At 42.1% G+C, this 18679-nt stretch overlaps 1 protein-coding gene across 1 annotated transcript in view; it reads right to left on the bottom strand.

The window, feature by feature from the left end:
* LOC148898526 (laminin subunit beta-1-like) overlaps positions 1–18679 on the bottom strand; it is a 97234-nt gene that overhangs the window by 43230 nt on the left and 35325 nt on the right. The window contains exons 16-23 of the mRNA XM_088995735.1: positions 17037–17157; positions 16691–16889; positions 16478–16621; positions 15183–15414; positions 13451–13614; positions 11661–11885; positions 11326–11543; positions 5819–5915 (exon numbers count right to left, since the gene is read on the bottom strand). Coding sequence (XP_088851861.1) covers positions 5819–5915; positions 11326–11543; positions 11661–11885; positions 13451–13614; positions 15183–15414; positions 16478–16621; positions 16691–16889; positions 17037–17157 — 1400 coding nt within the window. The remainder of the gene's footprint in view (positions 1–5818; positions 5916–11325; positions 11544–11660; positions 11886–13450; positions 13615–15182; positions 15415–16477; positions 16622–16690; positions 16890–17036; positions 17158–18679) is intronic.

Here is an 18679-nt window from a genome sequence, read left to right on the forward strand (position 1 = left end):
ATAGTTTTAGGAGTCACTGAGAAATTTATACCTTTGGTAAGTACCGCCTTTTCTGTCTCTGAGAGATCTCTGTCTGACAAATTTTTGATCCAATTCTCCCTTGCAAACTGTTCATTCCTAATTTTTCGCGTGTTTACCAGTAGCTGAGATTGTTTCAGTAAAAGTAATTTTTGAAATTTACCCTTTTGTCTCTCTTTGGTTTTGCTATGGTGCCTCATATAACCGGATTTAGTAAAGTCACACACTTCCTGATAGATTTTGTGGGTAAGTTTAGTTTGTAATCGCTGATAATAAGTTTCTATTTCTGACTGTTTGTTTTTTTTATCTCTATGTTAAATCTCCTAATTCGGAAATTTAGAATTTTCTTAGTATAATTTTGTTGCATTTTATCGGCTAAGTATCCGGGTTCCAGGGGTGCTTGCTTCAGCACTAATTTTTGCCTTAACGTGTTTATCGGTTTGAAATAAGTAGGAATTTTATGTTGCCAAAGGACTCTTTGTAATTTTTCAAAAACTCCTGCAATGTACGGTACTGCTACTCCTCTCCTTTTTGTATCTTGAGAATTATTGGTTTCATTCCCTATTCTTTCTTTCTGACATTTGTTGAATGACCACTGAGGGTACCCACAGTTAGTGAGTGCTCTCCTGATATGTTTTGACTCCTTTTCTCTACCTTCAGTGCTAGTTGGTATTAGTTTAGCCCTATGCTGGAGGGTTCTGATAACTCCTAGTTTGTGTTGTAAAGGGTGGTTAGAGTCAAAAAGTAAGTATTGGTCAGTGTGCGTAGCCTTCCTAAAGACTTCTGTTTTTAGCGCTCTGTCCTCTTTTATAATTACTTTACAATCCAAGAAGGCTAGTTGGTTCTCTTGAATGTCCTCACGAGTAAATTTAATGTTGAAGTCTACAGAGTTGAGGTGATCTGTGAAGGATTGAATTTCTTGTTTCTTAATTATGACAAAAGTATCGTCCACATATCTAAACCAGTGTCTAGGTTTTGTCCCCGGGAAGGATGTGAGGGCCTGTTTCTCCATCTCTTCCATGTAAAGATTAGCCACTATGGGTGAAACTGGTGAGCCCATAGCACAACCATGAATTTGTTTATAAAATGTTTCCCGAAATTGAAAATAAGTAGTATTAAGGCAGATTTCTAATAATTGGCAGATGTGATCCGGTTTAAGTTTGGTTCTTTCATGCAGAGAAACATCCGCCAGCAGCCTCATCCTCACCACTGAGACTGCTGCTGGGGTTGGGACAGATGTAAAGAGGGAAGTCACATCGTATGATGCCAAAGTTTCCTCAGGTTCCAATATGAGGTCTTTGATCCTCTCTACAAACCCTGTGGTGTTCTCTACGTGATATTCTGTGTTACCAACCAACGGAGCTAAAATAGTTTTTAAATATTTGGCTACATTGTATGTAGAGGAGTCAATGCTACAAACAATGGGTCTGAGGGGGAACCCTTCTTTATGTATTTTTGGCAGGCCATAGATACATGGCGTGGCCTCTCCCGGGTATAATCTAAAATACATCTGTTTGTCTATATGTTTTCCTTTCTCTAACTTTTGGAGACAGTCAATCATTTCTTTCTTGTATCTATTGGAAGGGTCCCTTTTTAGTTGGTCATACGTGTTAGAATGACTGATTAACCTATTTATTTTGTCTTCATAATCCAATGTGTTGAGAAGCACTGTGCATCTACCCTTGTCTGCTGGCAAAATAGTAATATTTTTGTCTTTTTGTAGAGTAGTTAACGCCTTTCTCTCTTCTAATGTTATGTTGGACGGAGGAAGTTTGGCACTACTGAGAAGAGCTGATATTTTAATGCGTAGATCATCTGCCTCTGCATACGAAAGTTTGTTATTTTTAATAGCCGATTCAGTAGCTGTGATGTAATCTATTGTAGGTATAGTTTTAGGAGTCACTGAGAAATTTATACCTTTGGTAAGTACCGCCTTTTCTGTCTCTGAGAGATCTCTGTCTGACAAATTTTTGATCCAATTCTCCCTTGCAAACTGTTCATTCCTAATTTTTCGCGTGTTTACCAGTAGCTGAGATTGTTTCAGTAAAAGTAATTTTTGAAATTTACCCTTTTGTCTCTCTTTGGTTTTGCTATGGTGCCTCATATAACCGGATTTAGTAAAGTCACACACTTCCTGATAGATTTTGTGGGTAAGTTTAGTTTGTAATCGCTGATAATAAGTTTCTATTTCTGACTGTTTGTTTTTTTTATCTCTATGTTAAATCTCCTAATTCGGAAATTTAGAATTTTCTTAGTATAATTTTGTTGCATTTTATCGGCTAAGTATCCGGGTTCCAGGGGTGCTTGCTTCAAGCATTTAGGAATTAACCGGCTCTGTCTACATCTAAGATTGAATCTGAGGTGGTTCTTTAAGTCAGCTAATTTAAAGGTGGCCTTTTCTAAGTTACGTACCAGCAGAAGGATGTCTCTCCCAAAGTTGGCAGCAATACGTCTGTGTAAGCTCTCAGTCGTACATGAGTGGTCCATCGATGAGAAGGTTTCTTCAGCCGTCATCTGTACAATTTCGAAGGTTTCGGACGTTTCGCCTCCTATCCAAGAGGCTTCGTCAGCGACATTGCTTTCTCCTCTTTCTTAATCCGTTTCACCTCAAGTTCCTGTTCTCTGATCCTTGCTTGCCATCCACTTCTTACAATAAAGTTCACTTCCTGGGAACTTTTTAGACATAAATTCAACATCCCGATGAATTGGAGTCTTTTTGGAAAAAAAAAATTGCACCCATTTCCAATTTTCCAACAAACAAATTCCTTCTGTTCACTATCACTCAGAAAAGGGCACACCATGATGTTGATTCGAACACAAAGAACAAAGGGGCGCAAACCGCGCCAATCCTCAGTCACGATGCGCGTTCACGCACACACAATGAATGCACTTACGCACACACACACACACACACACACACACACACACACACACACACGCACTGACACGCGCACTAACGGCTCAAATGACTTCTTTGCCCCGACTTTTTTTTCTTTGTGAGACTAAGAAACTTTTCTGTATCAATATTCTAGCATAGAACAACCAATTTAAAATGTATTAAATTTCAGATAACCCAGTACCGTAGCAGCTGCTCTTTAAAATAACATATAACGTCCGCATCAGAATTAAAAAACCTTTCGGTTTCTCCATCCAAAAGCGGCCCTCACACAGGACTGAATTCCAGAGCATCACCACCTTGTGAACAATCTTTTCGCTGGAAGACTTCCGAATCAAGTCGGCGTGTGGACAAACCAGACGCATCTGGCCCATAAATAAGCACCAGAATTTGTCGCGTGCACAATTCCGTTAGTGAACCACTGGTTCAGTTTTCTTTTTTGGGCTTACCTTAGTCCAAAGAAAACCGCGTTACACCGGTAGGTACATGGGTTACATGAAGACACCTCTGGCCAGAAAGGAATCTCACAATACATTCAAATAATGGCTGCTAGCTAGCGCGTCACTCACCTAGTGAACTTCGAACACAAGCCGTGTAGTCAATCAGTCAGAACGATGGGAGATTCACAGCCGATACGAGCAGGTGTTTCCAAGAAGATTATGGTCTTCATGTCTCCCGCGATCTCCACCGGAGAGATGAAAAACAACTCTCCGTCTCTCGTCGGTTGGCGGCAATCAAGAGGCAGGCTCACCGAGGAGGACCGACTTTCCTACACTCGTCTCCCGTGCGGAATTCTTTAACGGGCAGAACCACCAGGAGCTTCTTGAGCTTTTTCCCCGTCTCCCGTTGACTGGAGCACACAGGTGGCACTCTTCAAACGCTCAGGCTGGTTGACTGGCACAGGTTTCTTGGCACCAATTCGATTCAAATTCTTGTTTCTCTTCTGGTTCGGTGTTCAACGAAGTTCAGTGATAAAAATATCAGTGACGATGATAGATGGTGAACAAAAAAACTACTTTATTCTAGTGAGACAGAAAAAGCACTTCTATCGTCTAGGCAGGAGCGAAGTCAGGAGCACACGAACAAAGATAGGAACAAAGAGAGCAGAGCTCCCGCTCTAACTAGTTTTTGAACGTCCACAGCAGCGATCTGTTATCCAATCAGCTACGGACAAACTCAGTGTTGGCTGGACAGACGGAAACTTGATACTCGTTACATCCTGCTTTCATACGGTTCGACTAAATTGAACATGCAATAACATAATATGTACTAAACTAACATGGGATAACATAATACGTTTACTAATGTGCATAAACACTCTATCAATATTCGCTGACACAAATTCCCAGCAGACTAATCAGCACATTACAAATGGAGCTTGTGCGCCATCTTTTGCATTTTCTGCGACGCTACATCGGAGTCCAGATGCCTCAAAATGACACGGAAGGACTTCTTTAATCGATTGCAAACATGTATGCTTTCCTCTTCAGAAGTATTTCAATCATATTCATAACTGGATGAGTAACAAGAGAGCATCTTCTCCGAATCTGAAGCCATTGTTTTGATTCTATATGCAGGGGTCGGGAACCTATGGCTCGCGAGCCATATATGGCTCTTTTGATGATTGCATATGGCTCGCCGATAAAACTAAATACATATTGTCGGTTTTTTTCTCGCCGTTAATTTCCCGTTGGGGCTGCAGTTGGCGGAAAGCGCAATTATGATTGGATGACACTGACCTAGAATGGCCGAAAGCGCCATTTTGATTGAATGATAGTGGCTGTCAAGTTGAAACAGGTAAACGCCCCTTTAAATGAGCCCAACTAGTGCACTTCAGCGTGAATGCACCGGAGCATTAGAGGAGAGAAAATGTTCTGATTCTAATTTGCAATGAAACATTCAAATATCAGTGACATTTTAACAAGCCCCATGTTAACGTTAGCATCAACATACTTCTGCGACAAGTAGATTGCAGATAGCAAGTGTGAAAGCTTATGAGCCGTGTGCAGGCTAGCTAGCAGCAACTTCGCCTCTGGACCGGCAAATTGAATTTCATTCTGATCGTTTGCCTGGGTTTTTACCAATCACGAGGAACGGAAACCATTCATGTTAACGGTGATAACTATCACAAAGTTTTTTTAAATAATACATTCTGATATTTTGTTGAAAAATGGCCGCGCGTGCGTGTGCGCGCGCAGTCGAGCGTTTGCATGTGCACGCACGCGCGTGCGTGTGGCTCTCACTGAAAAACATTTCTAAATATTTTACTTTTATGGCTCTCTTAGTCAAAAAGGTTCCCGAACCCTGTTCTAGAGCAAGGCAATACATCCTGGCGTGACATCACGAACAAGGGGGCGGGACCTTCTGAAACTGGCTACTTCCGGGTTCAATTTGAAGTAGTTTTCGGACACTTTTAGTCATTTTTATTGGTGTTTTGAATTTGACTAAATATATCATACTGCGTGTTTTGGGTATTTTAGATGCTATAAAACGTTTTTCTGATGTCAGTTAGGAAACAAAAAAGTGGTGTCGGTTGTCCTTTAAAGATGTAGTGCCACTTTTGGTAAGCAGGGCAACATACAACACAATACAATACAATACAATACAATACAATACAATACAATACAACACAATACAATACAAGACAAGACAAGACAATACATATTGATTTCTATAGAGCTTTTACAACAGCTGAAGCTATAACAAAGCGCTTAACATAGACAATTATCTTGTAAAAATGTTGGTTCCACGCGTTGACAATGGAGTTTATCGTAAAAAAGGTTGTCATGTATTTCTCATTTGACAGGGCGTGAGGTTAAAATTCAGACAGTATTTCCCAGGTTTTTTTTTTTTTGATTGGCCATGTTACATATATTCATCAACCAACAAAACCAAATCACCTACCATGACATTTGACCTCTGGATCACCCCAGAAGAGCTCTCGACATTCTCTGCACGTCCTGCCACCAAAGCCGGGCATACACGAACATTGACCACTGATCTATTGGAATAGCATTTACAGAATGAAGAACACATTTTCACAATAAAATTAGCTGTGAGAGCACAAGTCAAAAATATTCTTTGCCATGTGTTTGATGTACCTCCATGAGTCTAAACATGGCGTTTAATTAATGCATTTGTGGAATATGAATTAATCAGAAAAATCCACTGGTTTTTATCTATTAATCTGCCTGTTTGTCTTGTGCTGCCACCTGCTCGTGACTGAATGTGACATCGAGGTGCTTGCGGTCTCAGTTTTAATTTGAGTCCACAGCAGTTGGCAATAGAGAACAAAATGGCAGCCACCTGTTTTCGAGATTTTTCTGACTAATCCATATTCCACAAACACAAAATTAATGACAAGACCTTGCTGAGGTGACGTCATGGCGCCCCCTGAGAGGCTGCCTCTACAGCAACTCCTAACCCTGTTTAAGTCCCTTTTCATTCTACTACAGCGATACCTCGGTTTATGAACCCATTGGCTTACGAACGTATAGGTTTATGAACGTTGAATAAAAAAAAAAACATTAAACAGATAGGCAGACGACAGAGAGAGAGAGCGAGAAAATGGATAGAAAACAAACCCAGTCCTCCAACACCCTGCTCATCATCTCTGGGGACTTCAACCATGTCTCCCTGCAGTCCTCCTTGCCAACCTTCACACAATATATAACCTGTGCTACCAGAGACAATAACATGTTGGACTTGTTTTATGCAAATGCTAACAATGCATATAACTCCTCCCCCCTCTTGGAAAAGCACACCACAATATGGTGTTTCCACACATAATGGCCCTCCTGAAGGAGAAGAAAGGGCTTTTGTGTCGGGGAAAAGAGGGGAGCTGAAGGCCGTGAAGATCCCACTAAGGAGAAAGATCAGAGGACAAAAAGGCCTACAAGATGAAAATGACAAAGTCACTGGTGTCTGGAAGGGCTTGAAAAACATCTCAGGCCACAAAAGCCCAGTGACATTAAATGAGAAAGACAAGGACAGGGAAGATAAATTAAACCGCTTTTCTTCAACCGGTTTGACCGGACGTCTGTCGCCACTGCCCCTTCATCAACACCACCTGTAGCTAAACCTGCACCCACTCTCACTGTGGACCTCTCCTCCGTGCCCCCCTCTCAAGACCAGCTTCCAGCAACAACTGATGCCACACCCTCAGCCGCCACTCGGCCTCCTGGTTCCCGCCACTCGGCCTCCAAGTTCCTGCGACGCTACATCGGAGTCCAGATGCCTCAAAATGACATGGAAGGACTTCTTTAATCGATTGCAAACAGTTCCTGCCAGTCACAACCGCGCAGGTGAGGAACCAACAGAGGAGGATGAAAGTGAGAAAGGCAGCAGGTCCGGGCACCATCAGTTCCCGACTCCTCAGGACTTGATTCGACCAGCCCTGTGTCATTGTCCAGCACATGTTCAATCTGAGCCTGAAGCTGGGCAGAGTTCCACATCTGTGGAAAAATTCATGCTGGTCCCAGTGCCAAAGACTGCCCACCCAAAGGAGCTAATGAGCTACAGACTGGTTAAGACGCAGAATACACTCGTACTTGCCCACCTGCGACCGCTGGCAAACTCATCACTGGACCTGCTACAGTTTAGCTACCAGACCAGAATTAGTGTGCAGGATGCAATCATCTATCTCTTCCACCCGGTGCTGCTGCACCTGGAGAATGCTGGAGCACTGAGGATCACGTTCTTCGATTTCTCCAGTGCCTTCAACGCCATCCAGCCCAATCTACTGGGGGACAAACTGCGGCATGCCGGAGCGGACCACCACCTCATATCTTGGATTACAGATTACCTCACAAACTGGCCACAGTAGGTGAGGGCAAAGAACTGTGTGTCGGACAGGCTTCTCTGCAGCACTGCAGCCCTGCAGGCAACAGTACTAACTATCCTTTGCTGTTCACCCTCTGCACCAAGGGTGGCCAACCCGAGGCTCGTAAGCCGCATGTGGCTCTTTGGCTGCTTCAATGTGGCTCCCGGGTTTTCCTACGGCAACCAAAATGCCTCGCCGATGGCGCTTCCATTCAAACGATTCTGAATACACCGAACGAACTGCATCAGCCGATCATCAATCCCGCTACGTAATTGACATACAGGGCAGCCGATCAAATGACTGGATGTGACTCATGCGCAGAAATCGGTGCTAAGTGGCAAATGCTAAATCGATCGCAATCGACCAAGAGCCAGCAGATTGGTCGTAAATGGACTGCTGACGGTGGGAGGAGGAAATTGGGGGAAAAAAAATGTGTGTTTGTGTTTTTAGGTTTCATTTATGTTCGGGCGCTCCGGCTGTCGTACATGCAATGTTTGTGTGTGCATGGTCATGTGTGTTACGTGCGTGTCTGCACACGTGTGTCTGCTTGTGTGTTTGTGCGTATGCGCATTGTGTGTGTGTGTGTGCGGGCGTGCGTGTGTGTGGCTCTTTACAGTAACATAATAAAAAAATGCCTCCTCATCTCTGATTGGTTGGCCACCCCTACTCTAGCCCTCGGACTTCAACTACAACAGTCCAACATGCCACCTCCAGAAGTTCTCTGATGACTCTGCTATTGTCGACCTCTTTACAGAGGGAGATGATCGGGAGTACATTGACTTTGTGGACTGGTGCCAGCGGAATCACCTCCAGATCAACCCCGGGAAAACGAAGAAGTTGATTGTGGATTTCTGCAGGAAACAATCCTCACCTGCACCGTTGAACGTCCAGGGCTCGGACATTGAGAGGGTGACCTCCTACAAGTACCTGGGTGTTATTCTCAAAAATAAACTGGACTTGACTACAATCACAGATGCCCTGGTCAAAAAGGGACAGAGTCGCCTCTTCCTACTCAGGAAACTGAGGTATTTTAGAATTCAGGGGTCACTCCTGAAGACATTCTTTAACTCTGTGGTCGCTTCTGCTGGTCAGGCAGCAACGCCTCCCGGGACAAGATAAGACTGTACTGGAGCGCCTGGTCAATAGGGCCAGTTATGTCCTGGGCTGCTCCCTGGACTCTCTGGATGAGGTGGGTAAGAGCAGATGCTAGCTAAACTAAAAGCTATGATGGACAGTCCCTGATACCACCTACTGCCCACCCAGACAGCACTGGGTAGCTCCTTCAGCCAGAGCCTGTTACAACCGTGCTGCTATCAGGCTTCTTAATGAACACACAAGAAAAGAAAACCTGGACTCAATACAGTTATAAATATATCAAATATGTATTTTAAACTTGTATATATATAGTAAAGTCTCGTTATATCGATATCGGTTATATTGATAATACTGCTTATTACGATACTATTTTCATTTCCTGGCAAATTTCTAGTCTTTTTATGTATAATTAGTTCTGTTTAGTACGATACATGGTTGTTATGATAATCCGGTTACTACGGTGCTCTTTTTCATCTCCCGCCAACCATTTTGCTATGTTTATATCGATACAAAAGCAGTTTAAGTTGAATCGATATTTGCTTAGGGGTTTTTCTCCACCATTATTGAAATCTGTATCAGTGGCACAGTTTGTCAGGTGACCAACCAGCTTCCGCGTCTTGCGCAGTTCATCAGACGTCATTTCCGAACATAATAAAGACGGCATTTTCGACCATAATAAAGACGGCATACGAAGCGTTGGACTTCGGACCTGGATCAAAGAGGATGAGAACGTCACAATACTGTAGTCTTCTTAGTATAGTAGTAGTTAGGAACAGTATACAGTTGTTTGACACCAATTTCAAACATGGGAAAACGAATTGTGATATCTGAACAACGTACAAGGCAATCATGGCTGTGGGGGATAATCCAACAAGCAACTCCTTCATCACAAAATAATTCGATGTGCCGCAGAATACTTCATCAACGTAAGTAATGTAAACGTTGCAGTTTTCGTTTTCCATCCATGTATTTAATTGTGTTGTATTTAGATATCTTTATCGCTTGCAATAATCACTGTTTTTCAGAATGTACATGCTGGTGTTTGTTGTTTCTCTCATGTGTACAATGTCAACAATGTCGAGTGATAGGCAGAGTCTCGATTGCAAGAGTGCGTTATAAAAATAATAACTGACGTTTTTATTGAATGCATAAGTTTATTTTTCACTTCACTACAGTACAAAAGCATGCTAGATACGCAATCCATGAACCCAATGAGAAAAATACATGCCATATCAAAGATCCCCAATTTATTGCCCCTGCTTCATGCAGTACGGCACAGGATCGGACATATCGATAGTCCGGTTATATCGACCTTTTTTTCGACTCCCAAGAATATCGATAAAACGAGACTTTAATTTCGTTAAAGTTTATACTTTGCACTATATATTTCTCTTTGTGAAACTTTCTTTGTGCAGGTGTACATTTCAGTCTCCTGACATTTTCCTGACATGTGCATACAATAACCCACCCCTTTCAATTTTGCTGCTCTAGATTGCAACTTTCCACATTGTGGGACTATTAAAGGACAACCGACGCCCCCGAACAAGTTGTGTCCATAATTTGTAAAATCGCTTTAAATGACTTCTACTGAGCGTATTTTACAAAGATTCCACGGCATAGAGCTATATTTTACGTTTTAAGACTCGCGCTGAATATTCAGGTGAGTTGGTGACGATTCTTGACGTCACGTCACGTCACGCCCCTGACCGAGAAAAGGACACACAATGCATTTTGCGGTACTTTGTTTGGTCTGAAAACTTTGTGTTGATCAGTGTTGATGGCGAAGTTAGAAGGAAAACATAACGCCATGGTGAATCGTTGTGTGTTTCACCAACACAACTATTTGATATTCGCTGACACAAATTCCGAGCAGACAAATCAGCCCATTTCCAACAGAGCTTGGGAGCCATCTTCTGTATTTGCTGGGACGCTACATTTCAGTCCAGATGGCTCAAAATGACATGGAAGAACTTCTTTAATCGATTGCAAAAATGTATGCTTTCCTCTTCAGAACTATTTGAATCATATTCAGAACAATATAAGTAACAAGAAAGCCTCTTCTCCGAGTCTGAAGCCATTGTTTTGATTCTCGAGCAAGGCAAGACGCCTTCGAGTGACATCACGAACAAGGGGGCGGGACCTTCTGAAACTGCCCACTTCCGGTTACAATTTCAAGTAATTTTTGGACACTTGAAGTCATTTTTATTGGTGTTTTGCATTTGACTAAAAATATCATCCTGCGTGTTTTGGGTATTTTAGATGTATAAAACGTTTTTCTGATGTGTTATGAAACAAAAAAGTGGTGTCGGTTGTCCTTTAAAGGTTTTCTGATTCTGAGACTAGTGGCGAAACAGAGTATTTATGTTTCTTTAAATTATAAAGACATGTTTTGACGCTAATTTTTGTTTTCACAATGCAAACAAAAAGTATCTTTGAAAGTAAAATTACGCCACACCATATATTTCAAAATATTTCATGTGGCCATATTGCTCACCTCATTGCACGAGGTCCCATGCGAATGTTTGGTGTCGCAGTCGCAGGCTTGACAACCCTTATTGCTTGCCATGTTCCACGTGTCAGGTGCACACTGGTCGCAGTGCTGGCCAATCACATTAGGGAGACAATGACACTGACCGTTGCTGCGGTCACAGTGGCAGTCAGTGAGTGAGGGGCAGCTGGCACGATCACTCCCCAGCTCGTTACAAACACATTCTGTGGACAACAGCAAGTCCGCATTAGTCAGCAATTTTGGAGCCTTCAGTGAATGTACTGTATGAATGTGACTTGGAGCTGTTTTTTTTTTTAGTTGCAGTGGCTCAGTGAACTTACTCCTACAGTCTTGCTGTAATGCGTTGCCATAGTAACCCATCATGCAATTTTCACAGGAGTGCCCCATGCTGTGATAAAGACAGCGCAGGCATTCGCCAGTTTGGGCGTTGCAGGATTCCGGATCCAATGTATCGATATTGTTGTTGCATTCACAGGGTTGGCACGAACCCCCAATCTTATGTGGATTCCCAAAGTAACCAGGGGAGCACTCATCGCAGCGAGCACCTGGTGAAAAAAAAAGGTTTAACCGGAATCCGGTGCTTCTTCTGCCTTCATACTAAATTTCGAGAAACAATCATGACACAAAATGATTTTCGAACCTATATATATATCCCTACTGTCCAGACGTGGCGGTGCCGGACTGTGCTATGACCGCTATAGACTGCTTAGGCAACATAGGCTTAGTTATGAGGATGAGGTGATACCTGGGCAAATTGGGCAATCAGGCCAGTCGTCAGTCAGGACAATAGAAGCCATCAGTGGAGACGCAGGTATTAGTCCGCTGCTCCCCACCACCTGAGAGCAGGGACCAATCATAGCAGAGTCCAGCACCGCCACGTCTGGACAGTACGGATAAATAGGGCCGAAACTACCAATAAGACTTTAGTTTTCTGATGAATCTTCTGGGATAAGAAGCGAAACGTCCGACACCTTCAAAGAAGTAGATGACGGCTGAAGAAAGCTTTTCATCGATGGACCATTCCTGTACGACTGAGAGCCTACACAGACGTATCCTATCACAGTGTTTGAAATAACGTCTGCCCAGAGGCCCGGGGCGTACAACTTTTACGTCGGGTGTACAACTTTCAAAACGTCTCGGCCCGGGTTGCCGACAACTTCTTCAAGAAAAAAAAAAAAACCTCAAACGTCTGTTTTATTCAAGAAAGCAAAAGCTACAAACAAACCGCTACAAGCCACGTGGACTCTTCTTTCTAAACACCTTTCCTAAAAAACTTTCAAGTATACTTTACAGCAGCCCCAAGCCCCGGGCCGCGGACCGGTACCGTTCCATGGGTCATTTGATAGCGGGCCGCGCAGAAGGAATAAATAATTTACATAATTTCCGTTTTATTTATTATCTGAGTCCGAACTATATTTTATTTTGAAAAATGAAAAAGTACCAGATTACATCCGTCTATGTCTTACTCTTGACGCATGTCAAAACGCATGTCTAGGTCACGTAGGTATCATTTTATTTTGTTATACTTATACGTCGGTCCGTGAAAATATTGTCTGACATTAAACCGGTCCATGGCGCAAAAAAAGGTTGGGGATCACTGCTTTACAGTCACAGTATAGTCCGAAGCACGAAACAGCCTTCTGATTGGCTGCCGTGCCGAATATGCAAATTGCCAAACGAACGTTCGTTTGGTACTGTAAAGTGTACTTGAGAGTTTTGAAAGCCGCTTAGAAAGAGGAGTGCAAACATTGCATTATGCACCATGACGACAAACGACAACTGGAGAAAAATCTTCAGCAAGGGATATTTACCATAAATTAAGCGAGGGAACATTTATGGTAGGTACTTCCTTAATTTAAAAAATCTTTTATACTTCGCAAGAATGTTTTCTTTTTGTGATTAGTCGTCTTATTGTGTTTCAAGTTGTGAAAAATGGAGCAGACAACTCCATGGCCGGGCAGGCAACTTTTATGGCTGGGCAGGCAACTTTTCAGAGTTGTCTGCCCTGGTGTCCGCTAACTTTTTGTCATGAGTTACAGACACTGCCTATCATCATTTTCTGAATGGGGGTGGGCAATATATATTTGTTCATCTGTGATCAATGCAGTACCTTTGTATCCAGTGTTACAGATACAGACAGCTTGTTGGGAATTATCACCACGGAAACAACTTCCTGCAAACTGCCGCGAGCCGCCTGGACCATCAGGGCACATGCAGGGGCGACAGTGGTCACCAGAGCCCAGAGTCAAGTTTCCATAGTAACCCTCCATGCACCTTAACACAAAATATAAAGCATGATATTGTCTTGTTGAATATACTTTTTTCTTAAACATGTATACCTCTTCGTGGTAGTTTTCTCGGTCTTTGATTAGTCTTATGACCTTGCTAACTAGCATCACTACTTTCTCTACGTGGTCACTTTGGGCATCAGATAGGCAACATTAATCAGTAGGAAGTGAGGCAAGATTGCTTTTCCAATTTAGTCCCACATTTCTATCCAACCATCAACATGATAATGATCCACTGAGTAACGTCATCAACATTGTGCAGATTGTGTTAATTATAACCATTACTTGAGTGACTTCTTCATTTCTAATTAGTCACGTAACTGATTAAAGTTGAATCAATGGTGTTTCCTTACTGATGACAATGATATTTGATCTTGATTTATTTCCAATCATATTTAGATATAGTAAAGTCTCGTTATATCGATATTCTGGGGAAAAAAATATCGATATAACCGGACTATCGATATATCCGATCCTGCGCCGAACTGCATTGAAAGTGGGCAATAAATGGAGGATCTTTGATATGGCATGTCATTTTCTCCTTGAGTTCATGGATTGTGTATCTAGCATGCTTTTATACTGTAGTGAAATGAAAAATAAACTTATGCATTAAATAAAAATGTCATTTATTATTTTCATAACGCACTCTTGCAATGGTGACTCTGAGTAGCACTCGACATTGTTCTATACACACACGAGAGAATGCATGAACGCCAGCATGTACATACTGTATGAAAAAGTGATTATTGCATGTGATAATGATATCTGAATACAACACAATTAAATACATGTATGGACAACAAAAACTGCAACGTTTACATTACTGACGTCGATAAAGTATTCTGCGGCACGTCGAACTCTTTCGCAATGGAGGATTTGCTTCTTGTAGGATTCTCCTCCACTGCCACTATTGTCTTGTACTTTGTTCCGATATCACAATTCTTACGTTTCCCATGGTTGAAATTGGTGTTGAACAACTGTATACTGTATAAGAAGACTACAGTATATTTCAGATGCTATTGGAGGTCTGCTACACTGTGCAAGACACGAAAGCTGGTCACGTGACCAACGGTGTGACCGATACAGATATCGCTAATGGTGGTACTGTATAGAAACACTTAAGCAAATATCGATTCAGCTTAAACTGCTTTTGTATGGATGTAAGCAGAGCAAAATGGCTGGCGGGAGATGAAAAGGGCACCGTAGTAACCAGATTATCGTAATAACCCGGTATTGTACTAAACGGAACAAATTACACATAAAAGACTAGAAATTTGCCGGGAAATGAAAATACAGTAGTATCGTAATATGCAATTCTATCAATATAACCGATATCGACATAACGAGACTTTATTGTTCTTTTTTTTTACCCCATTCAACTATTCCTGAAAGTGGCTGTCTCCTTTTGAAGAAGAAATGTCTTAAAAATTTTAGGCATGCATCAACGTCACTCGAAACATCATTTTGGATTACTTGTCAAGAAAACAAGTCAGCAAGTCATGTAAATACTTGGAACTGAAGTGCATGATTAGTGATATTCAAAATGAATTTTACCTCTCACAGTTGTGACCTGTGCTGAAGTCCCTGCAGTTGAGGCAGCGTCCCGTGTGAGCTTCGCAGTCTTCTGCGTGGCCATTGCAAGAGCATGGGCGGCACGTTGGGAAGCCCCAATAGCCCGGTAGACAGCGACTACACTGACGTCCGTATGCTCCCGAAACACACGCACACTGACCAGTAATCGGGTCGCAAAGAGGGCTGTGCGAGCCCTGAGCGTCACAGTTGCATTCTGCAAATACAAAATTGTGTTGTGCCATATCAATACAGGGATCAAAGACGTAATGGAGTGGGACCTCGGCTGCCAAACATTAATTTCCCATAGGAAACTATTAAAATGAGAATAAGCCGTTCCCAGGTCCCCATAAAACATAATTTTCTACTTTCTAATTTTCTAAGCCTTAAAACTACACAAAATATACCTTGTTTTATGTATAATAAATGTGCTACAGTATTATGATGAAAGAAATAAACTTTACTGAATAATAGAGTTGTTTTATTTGCCTTTGTGATGGTTTGTTGATGGCTTGATGAACTGGAGTGTCCGGTTTCATCAGCATTAAACACTTGATGAGGAACATAGGCTTCTTTCACCATCTTGAGGAATGATCCCTTGTAGGTGCTTTCTCTGTGATAATTGTATCTAGTTCTTCATCAATTGTGATCTGTTTTGCTAGGTAGATAGCTTTTTGCATCAAGTGTACAGATGACTTGTGCGGGTTATTTGTGGAGCCTGATTGATGGGATATTTTAACTGTTTTCTATCCATTTTCATACTATTCTCACACTCTCACACTTTTGTTTTTTTTGTTTCAAGCTCTGTCATCTCCCTTTCGTGTGTATGTTTTCTCACTCTCTGTCTGGCTGTCTCTTTAATTTTTAACCCCACCCCCCACTGCTGGGGTCTTGACCAATCACGTGGCTTTCAACGAAGACCCCACTTTGTTTTTTGGAGAACGGCCTCACTCTCTTTCTGTCTGTAACCCCATTCCCCACTCCTGCGTTCTTGACCAATCACGTGGCTTTAACCCAAGACTGGGGGCGGTGAATAGAGGACAAAAAAAGTCCCCTGCCATTGCCTTGTTTGGAGAACGGGGGCTCATTCGCGAACGACACATCACTCATTGTGGCAGCTCCGTGTGTATCCCAAAAAATAGTTCGTCTGGCAAGGTAAAATATTCATAAATGTAACGTCTGTAAACCGAAAAGTTCGTAAGCCAAGGGGTTCGTAAACTGAGGTTTCACAGTATCAACATTCTGAGTCTACTCCTGCAACACAAGGTTGGAGCTTATACCTTTGCAGCCACTTGGTCCATACTGGAAAGTAGCTGGAGCACATCTGTCACAGTTTCGACCGACGACATGAGGTCGACACTGACATTGACCTCCATTCATGTTGCAGACTGTACTCAGAGAACCTTGGGGGTCACATTGGCATTCTGGAAGGGACAAACATATGTGTGTTTTGATTTTTCTCAGCAATCTTAATGTTCATTAGCACGTCCTACCTTTGGCTCCCTGATGGAGCAGAGCAGAAATGCTGAAGATGAAGTTTTGGCAAATGTCAGTCATTGGTGTCTTGATAACGCTCTGACTATTCTCCATACAACGATATCGTTTAAAAGTTTCCCATCCACGGTTTTCACCAGATTCCACTTCTGGGGTTGTAAAGAGTTCTAAGTTCTTGCAGTGAGGCATCAGCACAATCTGACAAGAAGAACACATTTTCGGTTTCAAGTTAAACACCCCTTTGCTTGACCAGAGAAACTCAAAGGTCTACAAATTATCCATATAGCAACAAGGAATGTCAACGTGTTGTCTTCTATACTGATCATACGTTAAAAGTATCCTCACCGAATCAATGAGTGTGTACGGAGACTGCACGTCACTGAGGGCTGAATATAATGGCAGACTGAGGCGGATGGTATAGTTCAGACCAGATTCAAAACAAACCGGTCTGGGAAGAGCCACATGTCTAAGAAAACACAAAGGGAATGGGAAACATCTGGAAAGCATTGAACACAATGACAAAAAAAGGAATCAAAGCAGTAAATGCCAGCACATCAAAAGTTGAAACACAATGATGTTTATAAAAAAAAGTGTGTTTCCCAGGAAGATAAATTCGATACCATCATCTGAAAATGTGATTTTTGGATGACATTTGTATGCTGGATCATTTCATTGGCTTTTAAGAAGGGCATATTAATGTAGAAATAGTTATTTTTTATAATAGTATTATTTATAATATTGATTATAAATAAAATCTCACCCCGCATTTCTATGACTTTTTTAGATAAAACAATAGCTGAAGAGTTTATACATCAGAAACAAACACTTTTATGGATATTTTGAAACAAACAAACAATATGAAACCTGCTATGATATGAGCAAATCGTAGTTGCTTGTTCGACTAGTGATGCCTGGCTATTGTACATAGAACAAGGTGCATGCGCCCCTGCAAGTCAGTCAGAAGAGAGCCTATGAGAGGCACACATGTCAATTGCTTACACAGCCGCTTACACAAAGCAACACATGGTGTCAGAATTGGTCTGGAAGACAAGAGGACGATAAAAGGACTTGGAACGGAAGATTCCACGGAGGAAACGGACAAAACCGAGAAAAGTAATTTCCACTCACTCGGCCACCTGTAGTAGTTCTGATGCAGTCTTGTGTTGACAGCCAAAAAATGGCACATGTCACTAGATATCGAAAGATTGGGGTATTAACTTGTATGAGTACCGACGACAAATTTTCGATGAGTGAAAATTTATGGCGGTACTCATTTGTACCGTCAGTATCGAACGGTTTAAGTGAATGAAGATCTAAAATGCAGCCGTAAAATTGCACCAAATGATCAAAGATGGATGTGGTTAAGATTCTGTACTTGTCAAAGATAGTTTAAATCACTTTCACTACTAGTACTTTTACTCTTCATATACTGAACCTGTCTCTGCAAATGTTGTTTTTTTTAACCATCGTCCACAAATTAGTCTTCATTTTTGCCTTCTCGAATAATTTATCTTTAAATTACTGATAATCCTAAATCATGAATAAATGCTCCATCTTCTTCTTTTCCTTTCAGCTTCTCCCTTAAGGTGGCACCACAGGATATCAGTGTCCTCCATCTAACCTGGTTTTGTGCATCCTCTTCTCTCACACCAGCTATCATGTCCTCTTTGACAACATCCATAAACCTCCTCTTCGGCCTTCCTCTCGGTCTTCTGCCTGGCAGTTCAAGGCTCAGCATCCTTCTCCCGATATAGTCACTCTCTCTTCTCTGGACATGTCCAAACCATGTCAGTGTAGCGTCTCTGACTTTGTTTCCAAAACCTCTAATATGGTTGTCCCTCTAGTAGATCCATTCCTGATCCTATCCAATCTGGCCACTCCCAAAGAAAACCTCAACATCTTCATCTCTGCTATCTCCAGCTCTGCTTGCTGTCTTTTCTTTGGTGGCACTGTCCAGTCCAAACGTCCTTTCATCCTCGCTGAAACCC

This window comes from Hippocampus bargibanti, linkage group LG05, assembly GCF_051943395.1.
Source record: "Hippocampus bargibanti isolate YZ-2025 linkage group LG05, ASM5194339v1, whole genome shotgun sequence".
NCBI classification, from domain to species: domain Eukaryota; kingdom Metazoa; phylum Chordata; class Actinopteri; order Syngnathiformes; family Syngnathidae; genus Hippocampus; species Hippocampus bargibanti.